Source organism: Ictidomys tridecemlineatus, chromosome 12 (assembly GCF_052094955.1).
Source record: "Ictidomys tridecemlineatus isolate mIctTri1 chromosome 12, mIctTri1.hap1, whole genome shotgun sequence".
Taxonomy (NCBI): Eukaryota; Metazoa; Chordata; class Mammalia; order Rodentia; family Sciuridae; genus Ictidomys; species Ictidomys tridecemlineatus.
In genome coordinates this window covers 49,740,364-49,761,937 of record NC_135488.1, presented here as the reverse complement: position 1 = coordinate 49,761,937, position 21,574 = coordinate 49,740,364, and the positions used below count along the sequence as shown (strand labels likewise).

Genomic DNA, 21,574 nt, shown 5'->3' with positions numbered 1-21,574 from the left:
ATTTTTTTAAAGTACTTTATAAATTTGTGTGTCATCCTTGATCAGAGATGCTAATCCACTCTGAATTTTTCCAAGTTTTAGAGAATGTGTTGCTCAGGGAGCACTGGGAAAAAATGGAAGGTAGCTGTTTTTTTTTTTTTTTGGTGGTATGGTACTGGGGATTGAACCCATGACCTTGTGCATGCAACACAAAAGCACTCTACCAATTGAGCTATAGGCCTAGCCCTTGCAAGGTAATGTTTAAAAACACTCAGAAGAATTCAGGATGAAAACTGTAAAGCAAATTCAAGGCCTCAATGACTTAAGACCTTATGGTGACTGAAATTGGTAGAGAACACAGAGATGATTAGGTAACCAGATGGCATAGGCCTTTCTGAACCTTTCCAGGCCTCAGGGAGGTGGCAGAAATTGTGGTTAACGTTAGGGCATCTAGATGGAGTCCATTGAGGTCAAATCCTGGGCAAGCCAATTTAACTTCTCAGTACTTTATTTGAGGAATCAGTAAAATGAAGATACCAGTATAACATTTATCTCAAGGCCTGCTATATGTACCAGAGCATTACTTAAATGTCAGAATCATTATCATTTCTCATTTGAACAAGAGGAATTTTAAGAGTCTCTGAGGCAGAGATTCTCAAACAGTTTGGGCTCAGAATCCCTTTCCAGTTTTAAAAATGACCTCCTTTTATATATAAGTTGTTAATAGACCTTTATTTATATGTGGTGCTGAGAATCAAACCCAGTGCCGCACACATGCCAGGCAAGTGTGCTATCACTGAGCCACAGCCCCAGCCCTAAAAATGACCTCTTTTAAAAAAAATTTTTTGAAGTACTGGAAGATTCAACCCAGGGCATGTTAGGTAATTGCTCTACCACTAAGCTGTACCCCTAGCCATTTTAAATTTTTTGAGACAGGGTCTCAGGGCATGCTGGCTTGAAGTTGTGATCTTCCTGCCTCAGCCTCCCAAGTAGTTGAGATTACAGGCATGCATCACTAAGTCCAATTTACTAATATATTTTTTAAGAAAAATAACTACATTTTTTTAAAAAAAATAGAAGTGTGTTATTGTTTTTCCATTTTGCATATCTCTCTTGACTTTAATTAAACACAGGTGGGTCTTATCTGCTTCTGCATTCAATTGAGACATGTTCTTTGCTTGAAGTATGAAAATCCTAACACCTCACTAACCCTCTGAAACCACACTTGAGAACTCTTACTTTAAGGTTTCTCCCAGTTCTAAATCATTCAGTCATTTACTCACTTGTCAACACTTCTGGATCCTAGAGACTGGTGAATTCTGTGATTGCTGAAGGATCCTAATTGGAAAGAGAAAAACAAAAATGAACAAGCACAAATGAGGAAGTGTCAGGGTTACCTGTGAGCCTAAGGAGGCAGAGAAGGATTACTGAAGTAAAGGAAATTTGATCTTGAATTAGGGCGTGAATTTCCTGTGTTGCCTATAAGCAGAAGAGCAGTTGCAACAACCCAGAGACAGGAATCAATGTACAGGCAAAGGGTGCACTAGCACAAGAAGTCAGCAGCTAGAAAAGCATGTTGGGCCGTATATAGGAAGTTATATTGCATCCTATACCAGGAGCTTGGGGTGACAAGAGCTTGTTTTCTTTCTTTCTTTCTTTCTTTTTTTTGCATTAGTGGGGATTGAGTTTAGGGTTTAGGGCCTCATGCATGCTAGGCAAGAGCTTTCCCACTGAGTCACATCTGTGGCCCTTGTTTTTCTTTTTTAAAATCAGTTTGAGGCATAATTTACATAGAAGTAAAAAAGTCATCTTTTTGGGTGTACAAGTTTTGACAAACATTATCCAGTTATGTAAACAATACCACCACAAGATATAAAATACTTTCTCATCATCACAAAAAAAGTTCTTTCTACCCTACAGTCCTGCAGGCAATCATTGATCTGACTTCTATCCTTATAGCTTTTTACTTTGAAATAATTATACACTCACAGTAAGTTAGAGAATTCTCCCAATAGTAACATCTTACAAACTATAGAAAAACAAAAAACTGACAGTGATGCACTACTATCAGCTATACTACAGTGTTTACATGCATTTTCTCGTTTTAAAGAATACAACTGGGGAGGGGGGCAGGCAAGTGACAGGAGGTAGAGAATGAGACATGAGAATCTCAAGTTCAAAGCCAGAGTCAGAAATTTAGCAAGACCTTAAGCAACTTAGGGAGACCTGTTGCAAATTAAAAAGTAAAAGGGCTGGATCTATGGCTTAGTATTAAAGCATCCCTGGGTTCAATCCTTGGTACCAACAAAACAAAACAAAACAAACAGTTTGGCCAGGCAAGGACACATATTAGTCACAACTGTCAACAGAGGAAGAACTCAAGAAAGAGCAGGGAGAGAAAAGGAATAATGGAAAACACTTCTAGAGTGGAACGAAAATCAGTGGGTGGATGATTTGGTACAAGGGCTTAAATTAATTCTTTAAAAATTTTTTAAAATTTATATACGATAGCAGAATGCTTTACAATTCTTATTACATATAGAGAACAATTTTTCATATCTCTGGTTGTATACATAATATATTCACACCAATTCTTGTCTTCATACATGAACTTTGGATAGTAATGATCATCACATTCCAACATGGTTAATTAAAAATTTTTTTTTAGAAACAAAAATTTCCATATGGCAGGACAAGTAGAAGATTGCTTTAAATTGAAGAATCTGATCTTTCAATTAATAAAGGGCATGGAACCCCACATAATCATATTTTTGCTTGCTTTATTCAAAAAGGAAAAAAGACTTTTTTGGTCACATTCTTCCTTTTCTTACTTTTGCCTGAATGAAACAATAGTGTTTTTTTTTTCTTTTTTTTAAATAATGTACAATCATATAGTTCTGCATTACCTCTAAGTTAGGTTTAATTTTTGGAAACTATCATTTGGTGCCAAATAGTGGTAAATAAAAAGAAAACAATGAAATAACTGTCAAAGATGTGATATTCCTCGGTAGTTTAGACAAAGTTGTATTTGTTTGCTCCTCTAAACGGGATTAGCTAAACCTTCAACATGGCCAAAGAAAACCTCTATACTTATTTATTTTGTGGTACTGGGGACTGAACTCAGGGATACTCTATCATTAAGCGACATTCCCAGCTCCCCCTCCTTTTTATTTTGGTCCCGGAAATTGAACTCAGGGGCACAAGATCACTGAGCCACATCCCCAACCCTATTTTGTATTTTATGTTGAGACAAGGTCTCACTGAGATGCTCTTAGTGCCTAGCTTTTGCTGAGGCTGGTTTTGAACTCATGATCCTCCTGCCTCAGACTCCCAATCCCCTGGGATTACAGGCCTGTGCCACTGTGTTTTGCCCTTTTTTCGAGGCAGGGTCTTGCTAAATTGCCTAGGCTGGCCTCAAACTTGTCAACCTCCTGTTTCAGCCTCACTGGGATCCCAGGTGTGCGCCACCAAGCCTGGTTCTATACTTACTTTTATTCCTTTCTTAAGTTCAGTTTTTTTGTAGGCTTTCCTACCTACAAAAATAGCATTGTATCTGGAAAACTGATAATGGCTAAACCTTTACATAATTTATATAAAGACATATTTATTCATCAAGACAGCTATCCTCACTTTAACAGGCCAAGACATTGAGGCTCCTAAGAGAAAGGTATCCAGGATCACATATGCAAATACTGTAAAATGCTTAAAAAGGTACTAGCACAGGGTAAGCATTCAGTAAATGTTAGCTAGGCTTCTTTAAATAAAGCCTTGCTCTTTCTACCCCACCAAATCCCATTTATGGCCAAGTTGGATCACTTTCTCCAAAAGCTGTGCTACAATGAGTTTGAGCAAAGCTCCATACATGCAGTGGAAATACTTCTGGTGATAAAGTTCTCATTTAAATCCTAGTTTGTTTATCACTAGTCACTACCAAATACAGTTCCCTGAGTAGATAGGAGTAACCTGATGTCTATTTCCTTGACTTTAAGATGAGCTTTATAGTATCTTCGAAATAAGAAAGTTTCTTAAAATCAGGTTCAATAAAATACTGTTTTTACTGTCTCTTGTGCTGGATGTTTTATATAAATCTTAGCATAACATATTCTGAACGCCTACCTCTTATTAAGCATCTACCTCTTATTATACCGATTTTTAAAAGCAGGGAAGTCAAGACAGATGTTAAGTCATTTGATCCAGGTTATACAGCTAGTGAATGATGGACAAGACAAGATCAACTCCAAAGCAAGCAGTATCCTTAGACCTAATTTCAGTTGACTTAGCCCATTCTATTTTGTGTCCATCATAACCTCCCAATCAAATTAAAAAAAGCTAACTTTCAAACGGAGAAACAAGAAATAATCACCAAAACAAACACAAACGGAACCTCTGCAAGATGAAGTAATTTAGACCAGAATCGCACAGCCGATGGGCCTCAACTTCAAGGCGAAATCTACTTTCACCAAGCTCTGCTACCACTGACAAATGATAATGTGCAGTTATCAATATTTGTTGAATTAATAATGTCTGCAAACAAAGTTGACAATAAGGAAGAGGGTAAAAGTAGAAAAGGCACATAAAAACCGCAAAGTTGTTCATGGGCAAAAAAAAAAAAAAAAAAAAGACAAAAATCCCCAAGTTTTCGAGGCAATACGTTCATGGTGAGCCGAGGCGCTGGTACAAGCCCACCTGGACAGTCTCTAGCGCGGCCGCTTCCCTTCTTCGCCCCCTCGCTCACGCCCTTCTGACCGCTAATCTCCTGGCCTCCTAACACCCAACAACTACAGGCCAGCAGCCCCCTTACTCGGCTGCTGGCTTAAAAAGAAACTCAAGCACCTGCCCCCAGGCGGTCAGCGGTCGGCGGCAGCCACGCGCCAGGGGACGCAATCTCCTTAGGGGTCGCAACTGGACCCTCGAGATAGCGCGGACCACCTACAGCATGGACTCAGGCAGGCCTCAGGCGTGGGTTGGGGACGTGCGGAGGCCCCATGGGCCGCGCTGGCGAGCGGCGGGAGTCCGCCGCTAGGCATTTCCTCTTCCTCTACGCGCGGCGCGGCGCGGCAAGGCGGAGGCCAGGCCAAGGCCGAGTTCGGACGCCCGACCGTGGCCTGCAGGCGAGCACGGGGCAGCGCCGCGCCCCAAGCCGTCGCCGCCGTGCCGCCTCCAGCCGCCCGCGGGGCCTGCGGGCGGCTGGGCCCGGCGCGGGCAGCGAGAGGCGGGGCCGGCGTGCGGGAGGCGGAAGGAGGCGGAGGAGGAGGAAGAGGAGGAGGAGGAGGCGGCGGCCGGGAGCCGGGGGAGAGGGGCGGGGGGCGGGCCGGGGGAGGGGAGGAGCGGGATTTGCGGAGCGCGGCGCTGCTGCCGGGAGCCCGCGGGCCCGAGAGTGACCGAGTCACGGCGGGCGCCGGCGGAGCCGCGGCGTCGGACCCGCCTCCTGGAGGAGCTCAGCCCCGGCCAGGCCCGGCCCCAATCCCGCCCCGCGCCGCCTCCCCGCCGCCGCCGCCGCCGCCGCCGCCGCGGGAGCGCTCCCCTGCCCACCCCGCCCCCGCGGCCGAGCCCGGGAGTCGAGTGGGAGTCGGCCGGCCGGCGCGGGCAGCGCCGGGACCCCGCAGGGGACACTGCAGCCGGAGCCCGGGAGGGGCCGCGCCGCCACCGTCTGAACTAGGATGTCCCGACATGAAGGTGAGAAGAGCTCCCGCCCCCACCCCCACCGCCCGGGCCTCGGCCTACCCCGCCCGGGCCGGGCTCCGCGGAGGACGGCCGGAGAGCGGCGGAGACTTTGGCGGACCCAGAACCAGGCTCCAGGGGCAGAGCCCGGCTGCGAGCGAGCGAGGGCGGAGAGCCGCGGCGCCGCTGCCGCCACGGTTGCGGCCGCGGCCCTGAGCTGGGCCTGGTGCCGGAGGCGGGGCGGCTGGGGCGGCCGGAGGGTTTGCACTGTCATGGGGCGGGGGAGGGGGAGGGAAGGCAGCGGGGCCCGTTACCGGCGGGAGCCCAGCCCTCGGAACTGGTACTGGACGCCGAGGCCCGGCAGGTCCCGGAGCCGCGGGCCCCATCGCGGCCTAGCTCCCGCCGCCCCGGAAGGGCCCGGTGCGGTCGCAGAGCTGGGCCACGGGCGGCGGCAGGGGCCAGGGGAGCTGGCCTGAGACCGGCGGGGGCGTCCGGTCGCCGAGAGACGACCGTGAGTGCCCCCGTCTGCGGGCGACCGCGGGGTGGGCGGGAAGGCTCTGTGACCCGGCACGGAAGCCTTCGCCTCCTGGAGCCCGCCCGGCCTCGCGGCTAGGCCTCGGCGCGTCCCTGGGCTTGGGTAACCAAGTTCCCTGGGCGGATCTGGCCCGGCCGCGGCGAGCAAACTCCCTGCTTGGTCACCCTGCCGAAGCTGGACTCCCTGGGCCCTCACCGGTGTGCGCTGCCTGACTAGTCAGGCTTAGGTGGATGACCATCGTGTGGTCTGTTAATGGACAGAGGCGTTTGGACTTTGTTTTACGATTTGAAAACACGCGTGGGGTACAGTTTCGAATAAGCAAGACTACTCCAGCCCTGTCCCAGGGTACAAAGAGACAAATGTTTAGGGCCGATGTATTTGGCATGGAACTGGTGAAAAATAAGTTAACCTCAGTTTACTGCCATATGGTTTAGTAAAGGGGGAGGGAGGCAGAGTTTTCTTTGTTTCACTACTATAGGTTTTTAAATAAAAAGTATTAACAGACTTGGCGAAAAGTTTGTCCAGCCAAGGTTAACGCAAGATTGTAGGAGTGACTTGAAAGTATTGTATACTTTAAGATTTTAAAATCCTGTATAGGTGATGTAGGAGTGGAGAAAGTTTAGTGAGTCAGATTAGTGTGTGCTTCCCATCGGAAGGAGTGCATTCTTAGGGAAATACAGATTTCAGAACTCAAGGTTGAAAAACTCAGATTGATTAACATTACAGTATTTAGATCAAGTTTCAGAATTTGCATTACTAATTGCAGCATTAAGCTTGATTCAAAGGACATTTTGTGTTCAAGGATTCTGTATTTTCAGAGTTTTTACAAAACTGTTTTCTTCATGGAGCATTTATTGAGTACTAACTGTGTTCAAGTTTTGGACATTTTGAAATAATAGGATATTAGTTTAGTCTCATTGAAAGGGACATTGAAATATTTGGAAGTTAGACCTATTTTCCAAATTTATCTTCTTAATGGAATTATATTCCATATCTCTGTAATTAAAAAAGTTGTAATTCAGGTTATAGTCAAGTTGGAGTTTGGGATGTTAAAGTTTATCTTAGAATGTAAGTTGTATGTGTGTTAAAATGAAAGTGAGCAGTGGCTGCCAGCTCTCACTTACAGGAACTAGGAAAATTAATATTGCAGAATTATGGCTGTGGAAGAAGTGTGTTTGAGACTCATGCTCCTTGTCTTAAGGAATCATCCAGATAGTTCTAGAGTATTCTAACTGAACAGTGGCCTTGGAAGAAAATTCCCTTACTCTCAGTATTCTATTAGAGTAATTAAAATCCCCTAGTTGGAACATTCTTCAGTATAACATACATTCTGTAATTTAAGCCTATTTTCCCCTATTTGGTTCTGTGGAAAGGTGTGGCTATAAAACTTAGGTTATTATTACTGAACCTTAGCACAATAATAGCATACCTTTCCTGGTAACATATCAATGCCAGGTGTCTGAAAAAGAAACATTCCTAAATACATCTGTTGAATACTTAGAGTACAATATTTAACAACTGATTATCTTGGAAGGTTTATGGCCTGAGGCAGGAGTGGTGGTCTCATAAATCACATTTAATTAAAAAAAATATATGTATATATATATATATATATGTGTGTGTGTGTGTGTGTATATATATATATATATATATATGTTTTGTATTATATTAGTTCAGGCTGTCATTTTTATCAGTAGGAATTTGATCTATCAGCAATACAACTCTGCAAGTGTTGACACCAGTGCCTTCTCCTTTCTCTTTGGGTCAATTAATTTCGTTTCTCTTAGCATTTCTTTAGTTGTCTGATTTTTGAGCCCTATTAATCATCTGTCCACCTCTAAGGTCTCTGTAGTTCCCCACCACCATCCCAAGTGTGACCCAGAACTGGATGTGGTAGTCTGGTAAAAGGTCTGTGCTGCCTGTAATGGACTTGAATACTCCTTATTTTCAGGGCCTCTTAGTACAAGTAACTTGTTACTTTGTCTTTCTGCCCACTCTATTGAATTGTACTGTATTGTATGATTATATTAATGTTGTAACTTTGAACAACACAGCCCCAAGATGGACACCTGTCAAGCTTAGAGGCTCAACCTTGTGAAGCAGTGGACTGCCTTTGAGAAAAGAGATGCAACTAGGAGCAGAAATGCTCCAGCCCAGGAGTCAGCATACTTTTTCTTTTAAGGGGCAGATAGTAAACATTGTAGGATCAGTGAGCTGTGAGGTATCAGTTTTATAATTGTCATTTGAAAGCAGCCATCCACATTGAGTTATGAAATAAGCATTGCTGTATTCCAGTTAAAACCTTACATATGGACACTGATATTTGAATTTCATATTTTCATATGTCATGTAATATGATTCTTCCTTTGACCTTCCTCCAATTTAAAAATGTAAAAATAATTATAGTGGGGAATAAAAAAACTGCTGGTGGCCAGGCTAGTCTCTGCGCCTGAATTTGCATCCCTCTGCTCTAGAGCTTCAGAGAGTTGATGGAACTGGAACAGTTGGTATTCCAGAAAGGGCCCACTCTACTTGGTAGTTTCTTCATTTCCTTTGGGTAATGCAGTGAGTTCATTGACTGAGCCAATTCTGTATTCCAGTTTCCAGCAATATCATGCAGACTAGGTTAGAAGTAATTTTTCCATAAGGGTGAGAACAGACTCTACTTTCTCAGATCCTGTCTGAATTTTACATCAAGTTTCTTGCTTGCCTATTACAACTTTTTCAAGGGAGAATTTCAAGGCCTGTTTTAAATTCATTTTTTTAATATTCTTGCCATGTTAGCAAACATTTTACAGACATCAGCACCCAGTCACTTCATGTTCAGTATACCAACAAAATCTAGTTTTGTGTTTTACATAGTGAAACCAGTCATCTTCTGTATTTTTTTTTTTTTTTTAAATGTCTCTGGCTGAGGATGTTTCTTAGTAGTAGACTGTGTGCTTAGCATGCACAAGGTCCTGGGTTCAATCCCTAGGATCAAGGAATAGAGCCAGGTTCCATGCCATAGGGCCTATAGTCTCAGCTTCTCAGGAGGTTGAGGAAGGAGACTCAATCAATCTGGAGTTAGCAGTCAGTCTGGGCAATATAGCAATACACTGTCTCAAAAATAAACAAGCGAAGTCTTACTACCATACTTAAAAATACATTTAAAACATAGGTATGTTGTTCAGAATTTAAAATTCACTTAACATAAGCTTTGCAAAAACGAATACACACGTATCAGATTACTCAGTGTTTATTAGCTAAAAAGAAGTTATGAATGCTTTTTCATGAGTTGGGGCCTAATTGATTACCTGGAGTTAATGCATATATGGCTTTATATCATTTAGCTTTTTTTCAATTGCTACTATGTATAAGGTACCAAGGAATGTGGGACAGAAAGAATGAGACACAGCTCCTCACCTTGAGTCAGATGGGAGGATGCATCTGTAGACAGCTTCTGTAGCACAATGTGAGACATGCCATAGGGAAGGGATAAACAAATTGATGGCAAAATAATTACCAGCTATCTTCTTACTAATTTTGCCCAGTTTTAGAGAGGGAATCTACTTTGATTCTAACACTTTTCCCTTGAATGCCTTCTTAAGTTTTTCTGTGCTACTCTTGATTATGGGTAAATTGTTCAAATAAGAGTCCTTATGTTTACCTGATTTATAATTTCCCTTAGCTTTTGAAGATTTTCACATAATGATAGCAGATAAATGGATGGATAATATATTGTTGTTTTTTTCAGAAGTATCTAATAATATTTATTTTCTAAGTAGAAAGTACAAGTTCTGTAGGCCTCTGATCTAGTTAGTCCCAATTTAATTGCTGTTTTATGGATCAAAACCAGGGCCTCACACATTCTAGATACTTATTCTGCCATTGAGCAACAACATCCCTAATCCTCAGCTTTTTCTTTTTGTTTTTTTTTAATAAGAATTCTATATTAAACAGTATTGTCATGTGCAACATGATGTTTTGAAGTATGTATATATTCTAGAATGATAGTCCTAACTTTTTTTTTTAAGAGAGAGAGAGAGAGAGAATTTTTAAAAATATTTATTCTTTTTTTAGTTTTCGGTGGACACAACATCTTTGTATGTGGTGCTGAGGATCGAACCTAGGCCGCATGCATGCCAGGCGAGCGCGCTACCGCTTGAGCCACATCCCCAGCCCCTAGTCCTAACTTTTTGAAAGTCATACTTATGTTTACTCTTCTAAAGAATTCTGTTTGGCACTAAAAACGCAGACAATCCCAAAGTAAATTGTAATAACTTTGTTTTCAGAATTTGGGGACTACAAAGCCATGCTTGATAATTAGCAAATAATTTTAATGTGGTAATTTTTGCCTTCCCGTGTCAGAGTGAACTCAATCCTGCTGAAAAGATCTTTACCATCAGGTTTTCTTAAAATTTATTTTACTTTGACTACAATCTGTTGAAAGATTATGATATTCTTATTTAGAATGTAATTTTAGGGAAAACACATCTTATTATAATTTGGGGGGGTCTTTGATTTCATATAAAATTCAGTTGAAAGTCTGTGTTCCTGAACTGGGCTTGGTGGCACATACTTGTAATCCCAGTGATTCAGGAGGCTGAGGTAAAAATATTGCAACTTCCAGGACAGTGTTAGCTGTCTGAAAAGAAAATGACTGGGGATATAGTTCAATGGTGAAGCACCCCTGGGTTCAATTCCCAGTACCAAAAAACAACAAAACAAACAAACCCACCAAAAAATAAACACCCCCCCCAATTAATCCACATTTGACCCTTTTGTTTTAAGTTAAAAATGTAGTAAAATACAATTTTTTTGCTTTAACTTGCAAATTTAATTTAGAAGAAATTTCTCGAATTTTAAGATATATTAGCAAAAATTTTGTTTAAAGATGGTAAATTTTTTCACAGTAGAAACTTCTCACATAAAATTATAAAATAATTTTTTTAATATTTGGCTTGCAGTCTTAAGATTTAATTTTCAGAATGTCAGCTTTATAAAACCTACCATACATATTTACCCAGGATGGTTTTTGCTTTTTTTTTTTTAAGTGGATGTTCCAAAAGTTAGTTATTGTGAAAGTTGTTGCTGAATTATTGTACAAGTAATTTTTTATTATGTTATAAATATTGCTGCATGGCTACTTTTATGAATTCAAAGAAAACATTGCCTATGTTTCATAAAAGTAGAATACTGTTTATAATGAAATTCTTCAGCTGGACGCAATGGTGCATGCCCTGTAATCCCAGCAACCCGGGAGTCTGAAGCAGGAGGAGCTTAGCAATATAAGGCCAGTATCAACAACTTTTGTGAGACACTGCTCAGAAATAAAAGTAGAAAGCACTGGGGATATATCAGTGGTAAAAAGCACCCCTGGGTTCAATCCCTAAGTCTTCCCCCCTCCCAACCAAAAAAAAAAAAAAAAAAAGCTGTGCTTGGTATACCCCTCCTAAGGATTCTTTGCTAAAACTCCCCTCCATCCCTATGGGGATTGAATCCAGGACCTCACAAATGCTAGCTAGGTAAGTGCTCTGCCACCTGACTACATCCCCAGTCCTTTTCATTTCTTAAATTTTATTTCCAGAGTCTTGCTAAATGGCTTAGGCTAGCCTGGAAATTTTGATCCTCCTCTTTCAGCCTCTGTAGTAGCTGGAATTACAGATGTGTACCACCACACCCAGCATCTTTTCTCAATTTTTTTTTCTTCCCACATATTTTTGTTGGTGCATGATAGTTGTATGTTATGTTGGCATTTGTTATATATTTATACTCTAATGTATAGCCTTTTTAAGGAAATGAGATTATGGCACAAAAGTAAAATTAATACAGAATTAATTTTATTAATTTTATTACTGTTTTTCTTGGGGGGGGGGACGGTATTGGTGATAGAACTCTGGAATATTTTACCACTAAGCTACATCGCCAGCACTTTATAGTTTTTCAAGTTGCTTAGGACCTTGCCAAGTTACTAAGGCTGACCTCAAATTTGTAATTCTCCTGCATCAGCTTTCCGAGTCACTGGGATGAGTCACTTGGGATTACAGGTGTGCTCCACTGTGCCTGCCTCAGAACACAGCATTTAAAATTTTCATTAAATTATTTTTTGGTAATCTAAATCCGGGGACTCATGCATGCTGGGCAAGTGCCCTACCACTGAGCCACATCCCCAGACCATAACATTTTTAAAATGTAATTTTTATGTATTAATCATGTCCTGATTCATGGTGGAGATGTAGAATAAGGAAGATGGTTTCCTAGGGGAACATATTACTAGGGTACAAGGGAAGGAAATGAGTATTCAGGAAAAGACTGAGGGTGTTATTGAAATAATAAGGATGAGGGGTCATCCAGGTATTGAGAAAGGAAAGACAAGGCAAGGTGGGTTAGAAACTTGGAAATGATGTGTAGCTACAGGGTATTAGAAACAAAACCAACTCTTATGCTGGTTGGAATGTCCTGAGAGCTGGGTGACTTAATGTCCCATGAAAAGAACATGAGATGAATTGCTTTATTAGGTATCTTCCATAGAGCCATTCCAACTACTTCCCTCATACCCCTCCTAAGTGCTTTAGTTGTTATCTTCCTAAATTGTAGCAAAGCCATATTGCAGACCCATCAGTTCATGTACATGATCAGTTGGCCTCATTTCTTCCATAGTCACAGCACCAGCTAGCAGTCCAGGAGACTTTGTAATGGCCATAGTGGGTATCAGAGAGAAGGTATGGATGGATCCCTGTGGATCCATCACTGCTGCTAGGGATGGGGGGATGGGGGATTAAAAAAAAATCACAGGAGTGGGTCAGTTGTGTCACCTTCAACTAGGAGAGGACAGAACAGTAGGTGACATTTTGGCTAATTAAGTTTGTACATTATCTTCTGGCAAATTGTGTGGCGGTTTCCCTCTTTTCTTTTGGCACTCAGTGCCAATGCCTGTGCAATGAACTTCATCTTCAGTAAGAGATTTTCATTCAGAATCACTTTAAGTGCTAGATTGGTGATGAGTTGATTCTTAGAACAATTGTATGTGTATTTGACTATAATTTACTTTTTGGTTATGACTTTTGTTTCTTTTGTTCTTCCTTTGGGATTGTCCCTGGACTCTTCATTCCAGCAGAGTTAAGGGTTCCTCCAGTATCACTCTTGTTTTACTCTTCAGGCCTTTTTATACTGAAATTGTTTACTTGTCAGCCTCCCCCACAATCTGCCAGAAAGGCAGAAATAGTGTTAGACTTTGTTACCTTTGTGCTTTACCACCTACCACAGTGTCTGGCCTGGGGGAGGCCCTGTGAACATTTTTGGGTAATTGTTAGATATAGTTAATACTTGTCTAAAAGTACTGCAAGACTGGAAAACGCTCTTCTTTGCTTTTATCTGGGAAAGTGGGTTAACAGGGAAGGGACTTATAAGAAAGGGGACTTGGATCTTTTATAAAAGTTAAGAGGGATGAAAACTACATTAGGCAAAATTAACTAAGGGGAGCTGACTCTTGGGAATATCCTGGAATGAGATTTGGGGTATTGCTTTGTTCTACTACTGGCTTTGGTTTCAGGTTAGTTAATTGGTTATGGGTTCTGTATGTTAATTGCTCTGTGCACCTGTGCTTTTTGGTTCATTAAGTCATTTGTTCAGTGAGTATTTATGGACTTCTTACTCCATCACTACTCAAAGGCATCTCTAGGTCTTGCCTCAAGTTGTTGGCCTCTTGCTAGGATATAATAATGTTTAGTGGGTTTGAAACACATGTTTGGAAATTAAATGCTTTTCTGTTGCACAGGCTCTTTCCCAGTGTGCTGGGATTAGTTCTTGAAACTTATCTTTTATGACAGAGTAGTTAAATCATGTAAGTATTTTAATGTTTTAGCAATATTTTCATGCATCCCTATCCCTTAAGCTTGTTTTCATTTGTTTCACAGTTGAAATTCTGCCCAGAAGTATGTTTCCTTTCTTTTTAGTGTTGTCCTTAAACTGTGGTGCCATAATGAAGTCTCAGTATAAATCTGCACACATTGAAGTCTGTTCAGATAGCCTGGTGTGATGGTGCAAGCCTATAATCCTGGTTACTTGGGAGGGTCAGGAAGGAGGATCACAAGTTCCGAGGGCAGCCTGGCCAATTTAGCAAGACCCTGTCTCAAAAAAAAAAAAAAAAAGTTCAAATAGATTATTCCTCATAGGCTTGTTATTAGTTTTTGATACTTTCCTGATGCTTAAAGAGAAAAGAGCTCAAAGGAGTAAACATTTAATTTTTGTGTTAGAAGTGCTTAGATATTTTTATTAGAGGGTTTTGTAAAGTTCCCATCATCTTATTCTTAACACCTGTAAGAGTGAGTAGCTGACCCCACTTCTATTATTCTTGGTCTCCCAATGTTCCCTTTTGGTGCCCTCTGGTTGTAGAGGTTTGACAATGCAAGCAAATGGGAATCTTTCTAAATTACGAGTTAAGGACATTGAAGGGAAGCAGGCAATGGTTATATGAAGGAGTTGTTACAGATGTGTCCCTTTTTTCTCTGTAAGAATGAAATATACACTGAGAGCTAGGTGTGGTTGTATAATGGATGAGAAGGCAGATAGTTTTACATTCAGAGATCTGAATAATGAGAATTCTAATAAAGTTAATTGCCATTTGAAGTGAATGTAAACTGCAATATGCATTTGTGTGGCTATAGATACAATATGAATAAACACTGGTGGCAGAAGTAAAACTAATCTTCTCTTTTCTAGAAAAAATGTTGATTAGACCTCAGGTAACAGTAGATAAGCACCTCACCCATGGTGTTCCTATATGAAGCTGGGATCAGGATCTTTAATTATTCTATGTCAGATGTACTGTATATCTTCATGTTTATTACTCTGAATCATTTTCTGCATTTTTTAAAAATAAAGCTACCTACTGGAAGGGGAGAGAGCAAATCTGCTTGCAGAATTGGGGTAGATCATTGCTATCCAATAGAAATTAATGAAAATCACAAATGTAGTTTTAAATTCTCTAGTAGCCACATTAAAAAAATTAAAAGGTTAAAATTAATTTTAATTAAATAACAATATATCCAAATATTTCAATATGTGATTATCATGAGAATGCTTAATGGAATAGTTTTACATTTTTTGAGAAGTTTTAAATCTAGTGTGCATTTTACATTTAGTATATTTTAATTTGGATGCTACATTTTCATCAAAAATACCTGATCTTAGCTGATAAACATCTTTAGATTTTTGCATTAAGGGTATGCTAATTCATCTTTTATTGCTGCCTTTTTGTAGGTATATTTTGTACAGTATTGCTTTTTATTTATTGGGCCATTCGTTAACATTCTGGTTTCCTATTTCTTCAATCTCTGTCCCTTAAAACCTGGATACTGCATTTTTCTACCTTGAGGTTATTTTTAATCTAATTTAGCAAAATATAAGCATCACCACAATAAACTTATTTTATAGATAGCTAGCTACTAATATATATATATATATATATATATATATATATATATATATATATAAAAGTTTTAATCTGGGTCATTCAGGTTGGAGGGATAAGAGCTTTGGAATGATTTTAATATGAGTTTGTGGTGGTATTTTTTTTTTATTTACTTATTTTTTGGTATTTGGGGTTTAGCCCAGAGGTGCTTTACCACTGAGCCACATCCCAGCACTTTTTTTTTTCCAAGTTTTTAAACTCTTGAAATAGGATCTCACTTAGTTGCTTAAGGCCTTGCAAAGTTGCTGAGGCTGGCTTTGAACTTGAGATCCTTCTGTCTCAGCCTCATTAGTTGCTGAGATTATGGGGTGTACCACCTTGTCCAGCTCTGTGGTGGGTAGTTCCCTTTTCTGAGATGTGTACAGCTTGTAAAAACTGTTGCTAGTCCATCGCAAATTCTAGTACTTTGAATTCAGAGGAGAATTGTGAGTTGTTTCCAGGGTGATAGAATTTTCAGCACTTGAATGAAATGAGCTCTAGGTTTGATAATTTAGCAAAGGTGTGTGTGTGTGTGTGTGTCTCCCCCTGTACTGGGGATTAAATGCAGGAGCCACATCCCAAACCCTTTGTATATATTTTATTTAGAGACAGGGTCTCGCTAAGTTGCTGAGGCTGGCTTTGAACTTGGGATCCTCCTGCCTCAGTCTCCCCAGCCACTGGGATTACAGGGGTGCGCTACAGTGCTTGGCCTTTAAAGGTCTGTTTCATTAAAATGAATTTGATCTTTGGTATCTTTAAAAGACTCAATATCTAACAACAGAAAAACAGAAGATATTGCTTCAGCTTTGTTTGACTCATTTTAATTTTAATTCATTTTTTTTTGAGGCATGGTTTTACAATGCTAGTTTCAAACTTCTTGGTTCAAGCAATCTTCCTGCCTTAGCCTCCCAAGTAGCTGGGAGTACTGGTGTGCACCGCAATGGCTAGCAGAACTTTTTAGAAAAAATTTTTTAATATGCTGATGAATCTTTATTTAATTCATTTATCTGTATGTGGTGCTGAGAATCAAACCCAGTACTGTACACATTCTAGGCAGTCGCTCTACTACTGAGCCACAAACCCAGCCCCTAGCAGAACTTTCTTAAAAAGTGATTTTAGAGAAACTGATTTGGAGCTAATGCTTAGGCCATATCAAGATTAATCATTCACTGATGATTCTCTTTTACCTGTTCAGCTTATTGTTTTATCTAGTTAAAACTAGATTTAAAAGACAGTCTGTTAAAAATTAAAGACTTAGTGTTTTCTGCCTTTGTTTTATCTAACCAGTAGTTCTTTTGAGTAATAAGTTTTATAATTCTATTATTTTTCAGTCCTTCTCCAGAGAAATTATTGAAGTATCAGGAATTTGTCCTGTGATTTCCCCCCCTCTCGCCCCCCGAAGTATAAAAATAGTAGAATTTTAGTTGGGTGCTTTTATCCAGTTGTTCTGTAAATGTGGTCCCAGGACCAGCAGTATCAGCATCACCTGGAATTTGCTAGAAATGAAAATTCTTGTGACTCCTCACTCTAGATCTTCTGAATTAGAACTTCTTTAGTGAGTATATGTAATCTGTATTTTTAATAGGTTCCTACTTGAACTCACATAGGATCAAAGGCAGTAATATTTGAGATGGTTATTTTTGATGAGGGGCACACTATGGTTAAGGGCTCATTGACCAAATATTAATGAACCTGTTGACCTTGGCTTCATTCTTTTATCTCATGTGACTATCATGGTATTGTCACATGAGGAGGGGTAAGAAGAGTGTAGCTCCTCCCTAGCTCTTTAGTCTAGTCTTGTACTTTTTTGTTTTTAATAGTTCTGGGGATTGAAAGACTGTACTATTTATTCCACTTTGCGCACATCTATTGAATACGTATTTGGGGTCAGGCATTGTTGTGGCCACAGGGATACCATAGTGAACAAATCAGAGAAAGTTCCTTTCCCTTTGCTCAGATTATATTAGAAGGGATATACCAGGGGTAGGCAATGATAAATGGGGCAAATGCAGCCTGCTCCTATTTTTGTAAATAAAGTTTTATTGGAACATAGTCACATCTGCTTCTTTATGGATTGTCTAAGCTGCTTTTGTGCTACAATGCCAGAGTAAGAGTAGTTGTTACCGAGAAAGCTGAATATATTTACTATCTGCCTCTGTACAGGAAAAAATTGTAGATACCTAGATCATGAAAGAATATTAGAATGTTAAGAGGTGACAAATGTTAGGGGAACCCTTAAAGCATGTTAACAGAATACATAGTAGGGACCTCTTTTAAGTAGAGCAGTCAGAGAGGGCATAACTGAATATGACTTTTAAAGAAAAACATGAATTGTGTGAGTATATTTAAAGAAAGAAAGGATGTTTAAAAGGTTAAAGGAGAAAGGATAGAGCAAGTATTCAGACCCTGACACTGGAATGTTCTTGGAACAGCAGAGACGCTTTCTGGCTAGAGGGCAATGATTGAAATAGAGGAAATGAAGCTGACATTTTTGGGGCCAGATCCTGTTCATGCTCATAATATATTCTGCAGTGAAAACTGCTTAACCATGAGTGCTTTAAAAATGTAATTCAGATGGTGTGCTCCTGTAATCCCAGCTGCTTCAGAGGCTGAGGCAGGAGGATTCAAAGCCAGCCTTAGCAATGTAGCGAGGACCTAAGTAAATTAGTGAGACTCTGCCACTAAATAAAAAAAATTAAAAAGGGCTGGAAATGAGGCCCAGCGGTTAATCACCCCTGGGTTCAGTCCCTAGTACCAAAATGAAATATAAAAATAAAAACAAAAACACAATTCAGAAACCCTGAATCTATAAAGGGGTCTTTTTGGCCAAACAGAGGATAGAATCTAGAAAGTAAATATCTGGTATTGTCTTCCAAACATCCCTTAAGAAACACAAGCTTTACAAGCTTTCCCATTCATTAATTACTATTTATGTTTTGCTTTCCTCCAGCCCCCATGTATTATATACTCTTATTTAGCTGATATTTCCTGGAGGGTAAGGGGTTGATAGAAATGTGGCAGCTACTTGGAGGCTGAGACAGGAGAATCTTGAGAGCTCAATACCAGTCTGGCCAATTTAGCAAAACTTTGCTCAAAATTAAATAAAAAGGGGAAGGACTATACCTCCAGTGGTAGACTCTGTGAGTTCAGTCTGCATTACTGTCCCTCACCCTGTCGCTACAAGGGGAAAAAAAAGTGTGTGTCTATTAGTATCTTTCAAACTTATAACATCTTTTCTGTTATGATCCAGTAGTCACATACTCACATACAAATTTATTGAAACAAGTTTTGCCAAATAGTATTTACCTTTACTTTAAAAAATGTACTCTGTTTTCTGTTGTTTCATTAGAAACAAAAATACTGGTTGTGACCTACTAGATTACTTATAGGTCAGGACCTACAATATGAAAAACAATGGCCTGGGCTGTGGATTACGTTTGAGTTTTTATGTGCAAGATGTTGTTATTTGGTATGGCTGGAGCAGAAAGGTACAAGTATATAAAATAAAGTGATCATAGCACTAAGCAAAATAAAGTAGCCCAAAATATGACTGGGATAATTTTTAAAAAAATGTGTCAAATCCAAAACTGCAACATATTCTATAATGTTGGCAAGTGTACTAAGGTGTTTATCAGATACCAAAAAGGTATCATTTGAACTCAAGGCTCGAAGAAATACTGTATTGCAAAGAATTGCAAAGGGGTATTCACCAAGTGAGAGAATGGTAGGGGTAAATTGCAAAGCTAGGAAAACAAGAGGTGTGTTGGAGAGAATGAGTGGGGCCAGTGATGAGAACAATAGTTTCTGAAACAGAAGACTTCTGTATGTAAGTGGGCAAAATGAGGAGTATTAGAAAGATTGATTGACTTCCCTAAGGTTTCCAGGGGGAAATGGGACAAGGACTTATTGTTCTGACTTCCTGTTCAGTGCTAGAAGTCTGTTTTCTCATCTAAAAGAGGGATATTAATGCCTGTGTAGCCTCTCTTCAAGGGTTGTTGTAGAGATGAATTGCCAGTGCATGCAAAAAGGTTTTCTAAGCTAGACAAAGCATAAATGAAAGGCAATGGTATTTTTTTTTTTTTAACATGGGAGATAAGTGGAGGTTGGAACAAGGTAGATAAGTGAAGGATTTTAATTGCCACACTAAGGTCAATCATGTTCTCTTTCCATACAGATTGCAGGATGAAGGAGGTGGTAGTGCATGGAAGTTTAAGCAGAAGGCTGGGGGTATAGCTCAATGGTAGAACGCTTGCCTATCATATGCAAGGCCCAGGATTTGATACCCTAGCACTGGGGGAAAAAGTTTTAAGCAGAGAAAGGCACAATGAAAAATGGTTTGTTTTAGAAAGAATGTGGTAGTATGTTGGGGATAGATTGGTGCTTGTGGCAGAGTGACTGGTTAGAGGCTTTTTGCTAAAATGAGCTTAAAATTAAAAAGATCAGATTTAGTCAATAGCAATAGGAACAGAAAGCAAAAAGGATAACATAGGATAAGGTCTTATTGTGAGAGAGAACAAGGAATAAAGTAGAACAACTAACCAGAGTGCTGAAAGAATAGCATCTTCTTCTAGTAAATTCGGAAAAGAGGAAGGCACAGGATAAAGAATGATTTTCAGCTTTTGATATTTTGAATTTAAGATGATGGTAGTATATTTGATAGAAATTAGAAATTGGAAAATAATTATACTGGGGTTCAGGGGAGACACATCAGGGTTAGAGATAAGAATTTTGTCTTTTCTTTGAAACCTGGGGATTAGCTATTTCTAAGGAAGAAAGCATAAAGGAGGGAGTAAATAGTGAGTTCATGTTTAGGAGCAAGAATAGGGTAGAAGTTACCTTAAGCTGGGTATGGTGGCACATGCATGTAATCTCAGTACTCAGGAGGCTGAGGCTGAGGTAGGAGGGTCACAAGTTGCAGGCCAGCCTCAGTGATTTAGTGAGGCCCTAAAGAATTTAGTGAGACTGTGTCTTAATATAAAAAATATAAAGGGCTGAAGATGTGACTCAGTAGTGGTAAAGCGCCTCTGTACCAAAAAAAAAAAAATTGTTGGTGAGCTAAGAGAACCAAGTAACTGATTTGGAAGCCATCTTCTGTAGTTGTATTCTCATACAAATACTGACTTGTTTGCCTGTCTTCTCCTTTAGATGTGGGCTTCTTGGGAATGGGGATGAGAGTTACAGAAGGTGAAGCATCAGAGGGGGAGAAATATTATTAAACAAGCATCAGCCATATGAATAGTAATATTTATTGAGAACTTAATGTGTGCCAGACACTGTCTCAGCATTTCATGTGTACCAACTCATTTAATTCTCACAAGTCCCTTGAGACGTCTATTATGACCCCATTTTATAGAGGAATAAATTGATATGCCCAGAAGTTAAGTATCTTGCTCAAGGTGACACTGTATGTGATAGAGCTGGAATTCAAATCCAGACTTGGGTTCTCAATATTCAGCTATACTCTGTGTCAGTACTTTTTAGATTGGTTCCTATAGCAGGGACCTCAGTAAATAGGCATATTAAAATTTCAAAATAACCTGGCAAGGTTACTATATTTTAGATTACATATGGAGAGGTTATTTTTCCTAGATTACACAGATAATAAGTGCTAATGCCAGGATTTTGGACTAGGTTCTATCAAAAAAGTCTCTGTTTATTTATAAGTATTTTATAATTATTATTAAAAAACTTACTGTAAGTTTTTAATAAGAAAACTTGTAAGTATTTACTTATTTTAGATTTTTTGAAGTTCAATGGAAAAAATACAAATTCACTTTCATTAATGTTGCACAAAAATTATTACTAGAATCAAAAGTAAATAAACCACATTATTTACACCACTGTCTAGTTCTTCATATTAACTTTACTATTTAAATATAAAGTAGGTATCAATTTAGGGATTGGAAAAGAGATAAAATAAAAACTTTCCTAAGATGTCTATTTTACACTGGGTATAGCTGTGCTCA

General features: G+C 39.8%; 1 protein-coding gene and 1 non-coding gene across 2 annotated transcripts in view; one reads left to right on the top strand and one right to left on the bottom strand.

The window, feature by feature from the left end:
- LOC120885151 (U6 spliceosomal RNA) lies at window positions 1-104 on the bottom strand. Its single transcript, XR_005727658.1, has one exon. It is a non-coding gene; the product is annotated as a U6 spliceosomal RNA (small nuclear RNA).
- Window positions 105-5,492: 5,388 nt separating this feature from the next.
- The window catches only part of Kcmf1 (potassium channel modulatory factor 1), a 76,601-nt gene continuing 60,519 nt past the window's right edge, over window positions 5,493-21,574 (top strand). Inside the window, exon 1 of the mRNA XM_078028931.1 lies at window positions 5,493-5,655. Coding sequence (XP_077885057.1) covers window positions 5,640-5,655 — 16 coding nt within the window. The 5' untranslated portion in view covers window positions 5,493-5,639. The remainder of the gene's footprint in view (window positions 5,656-21,574) is intronic.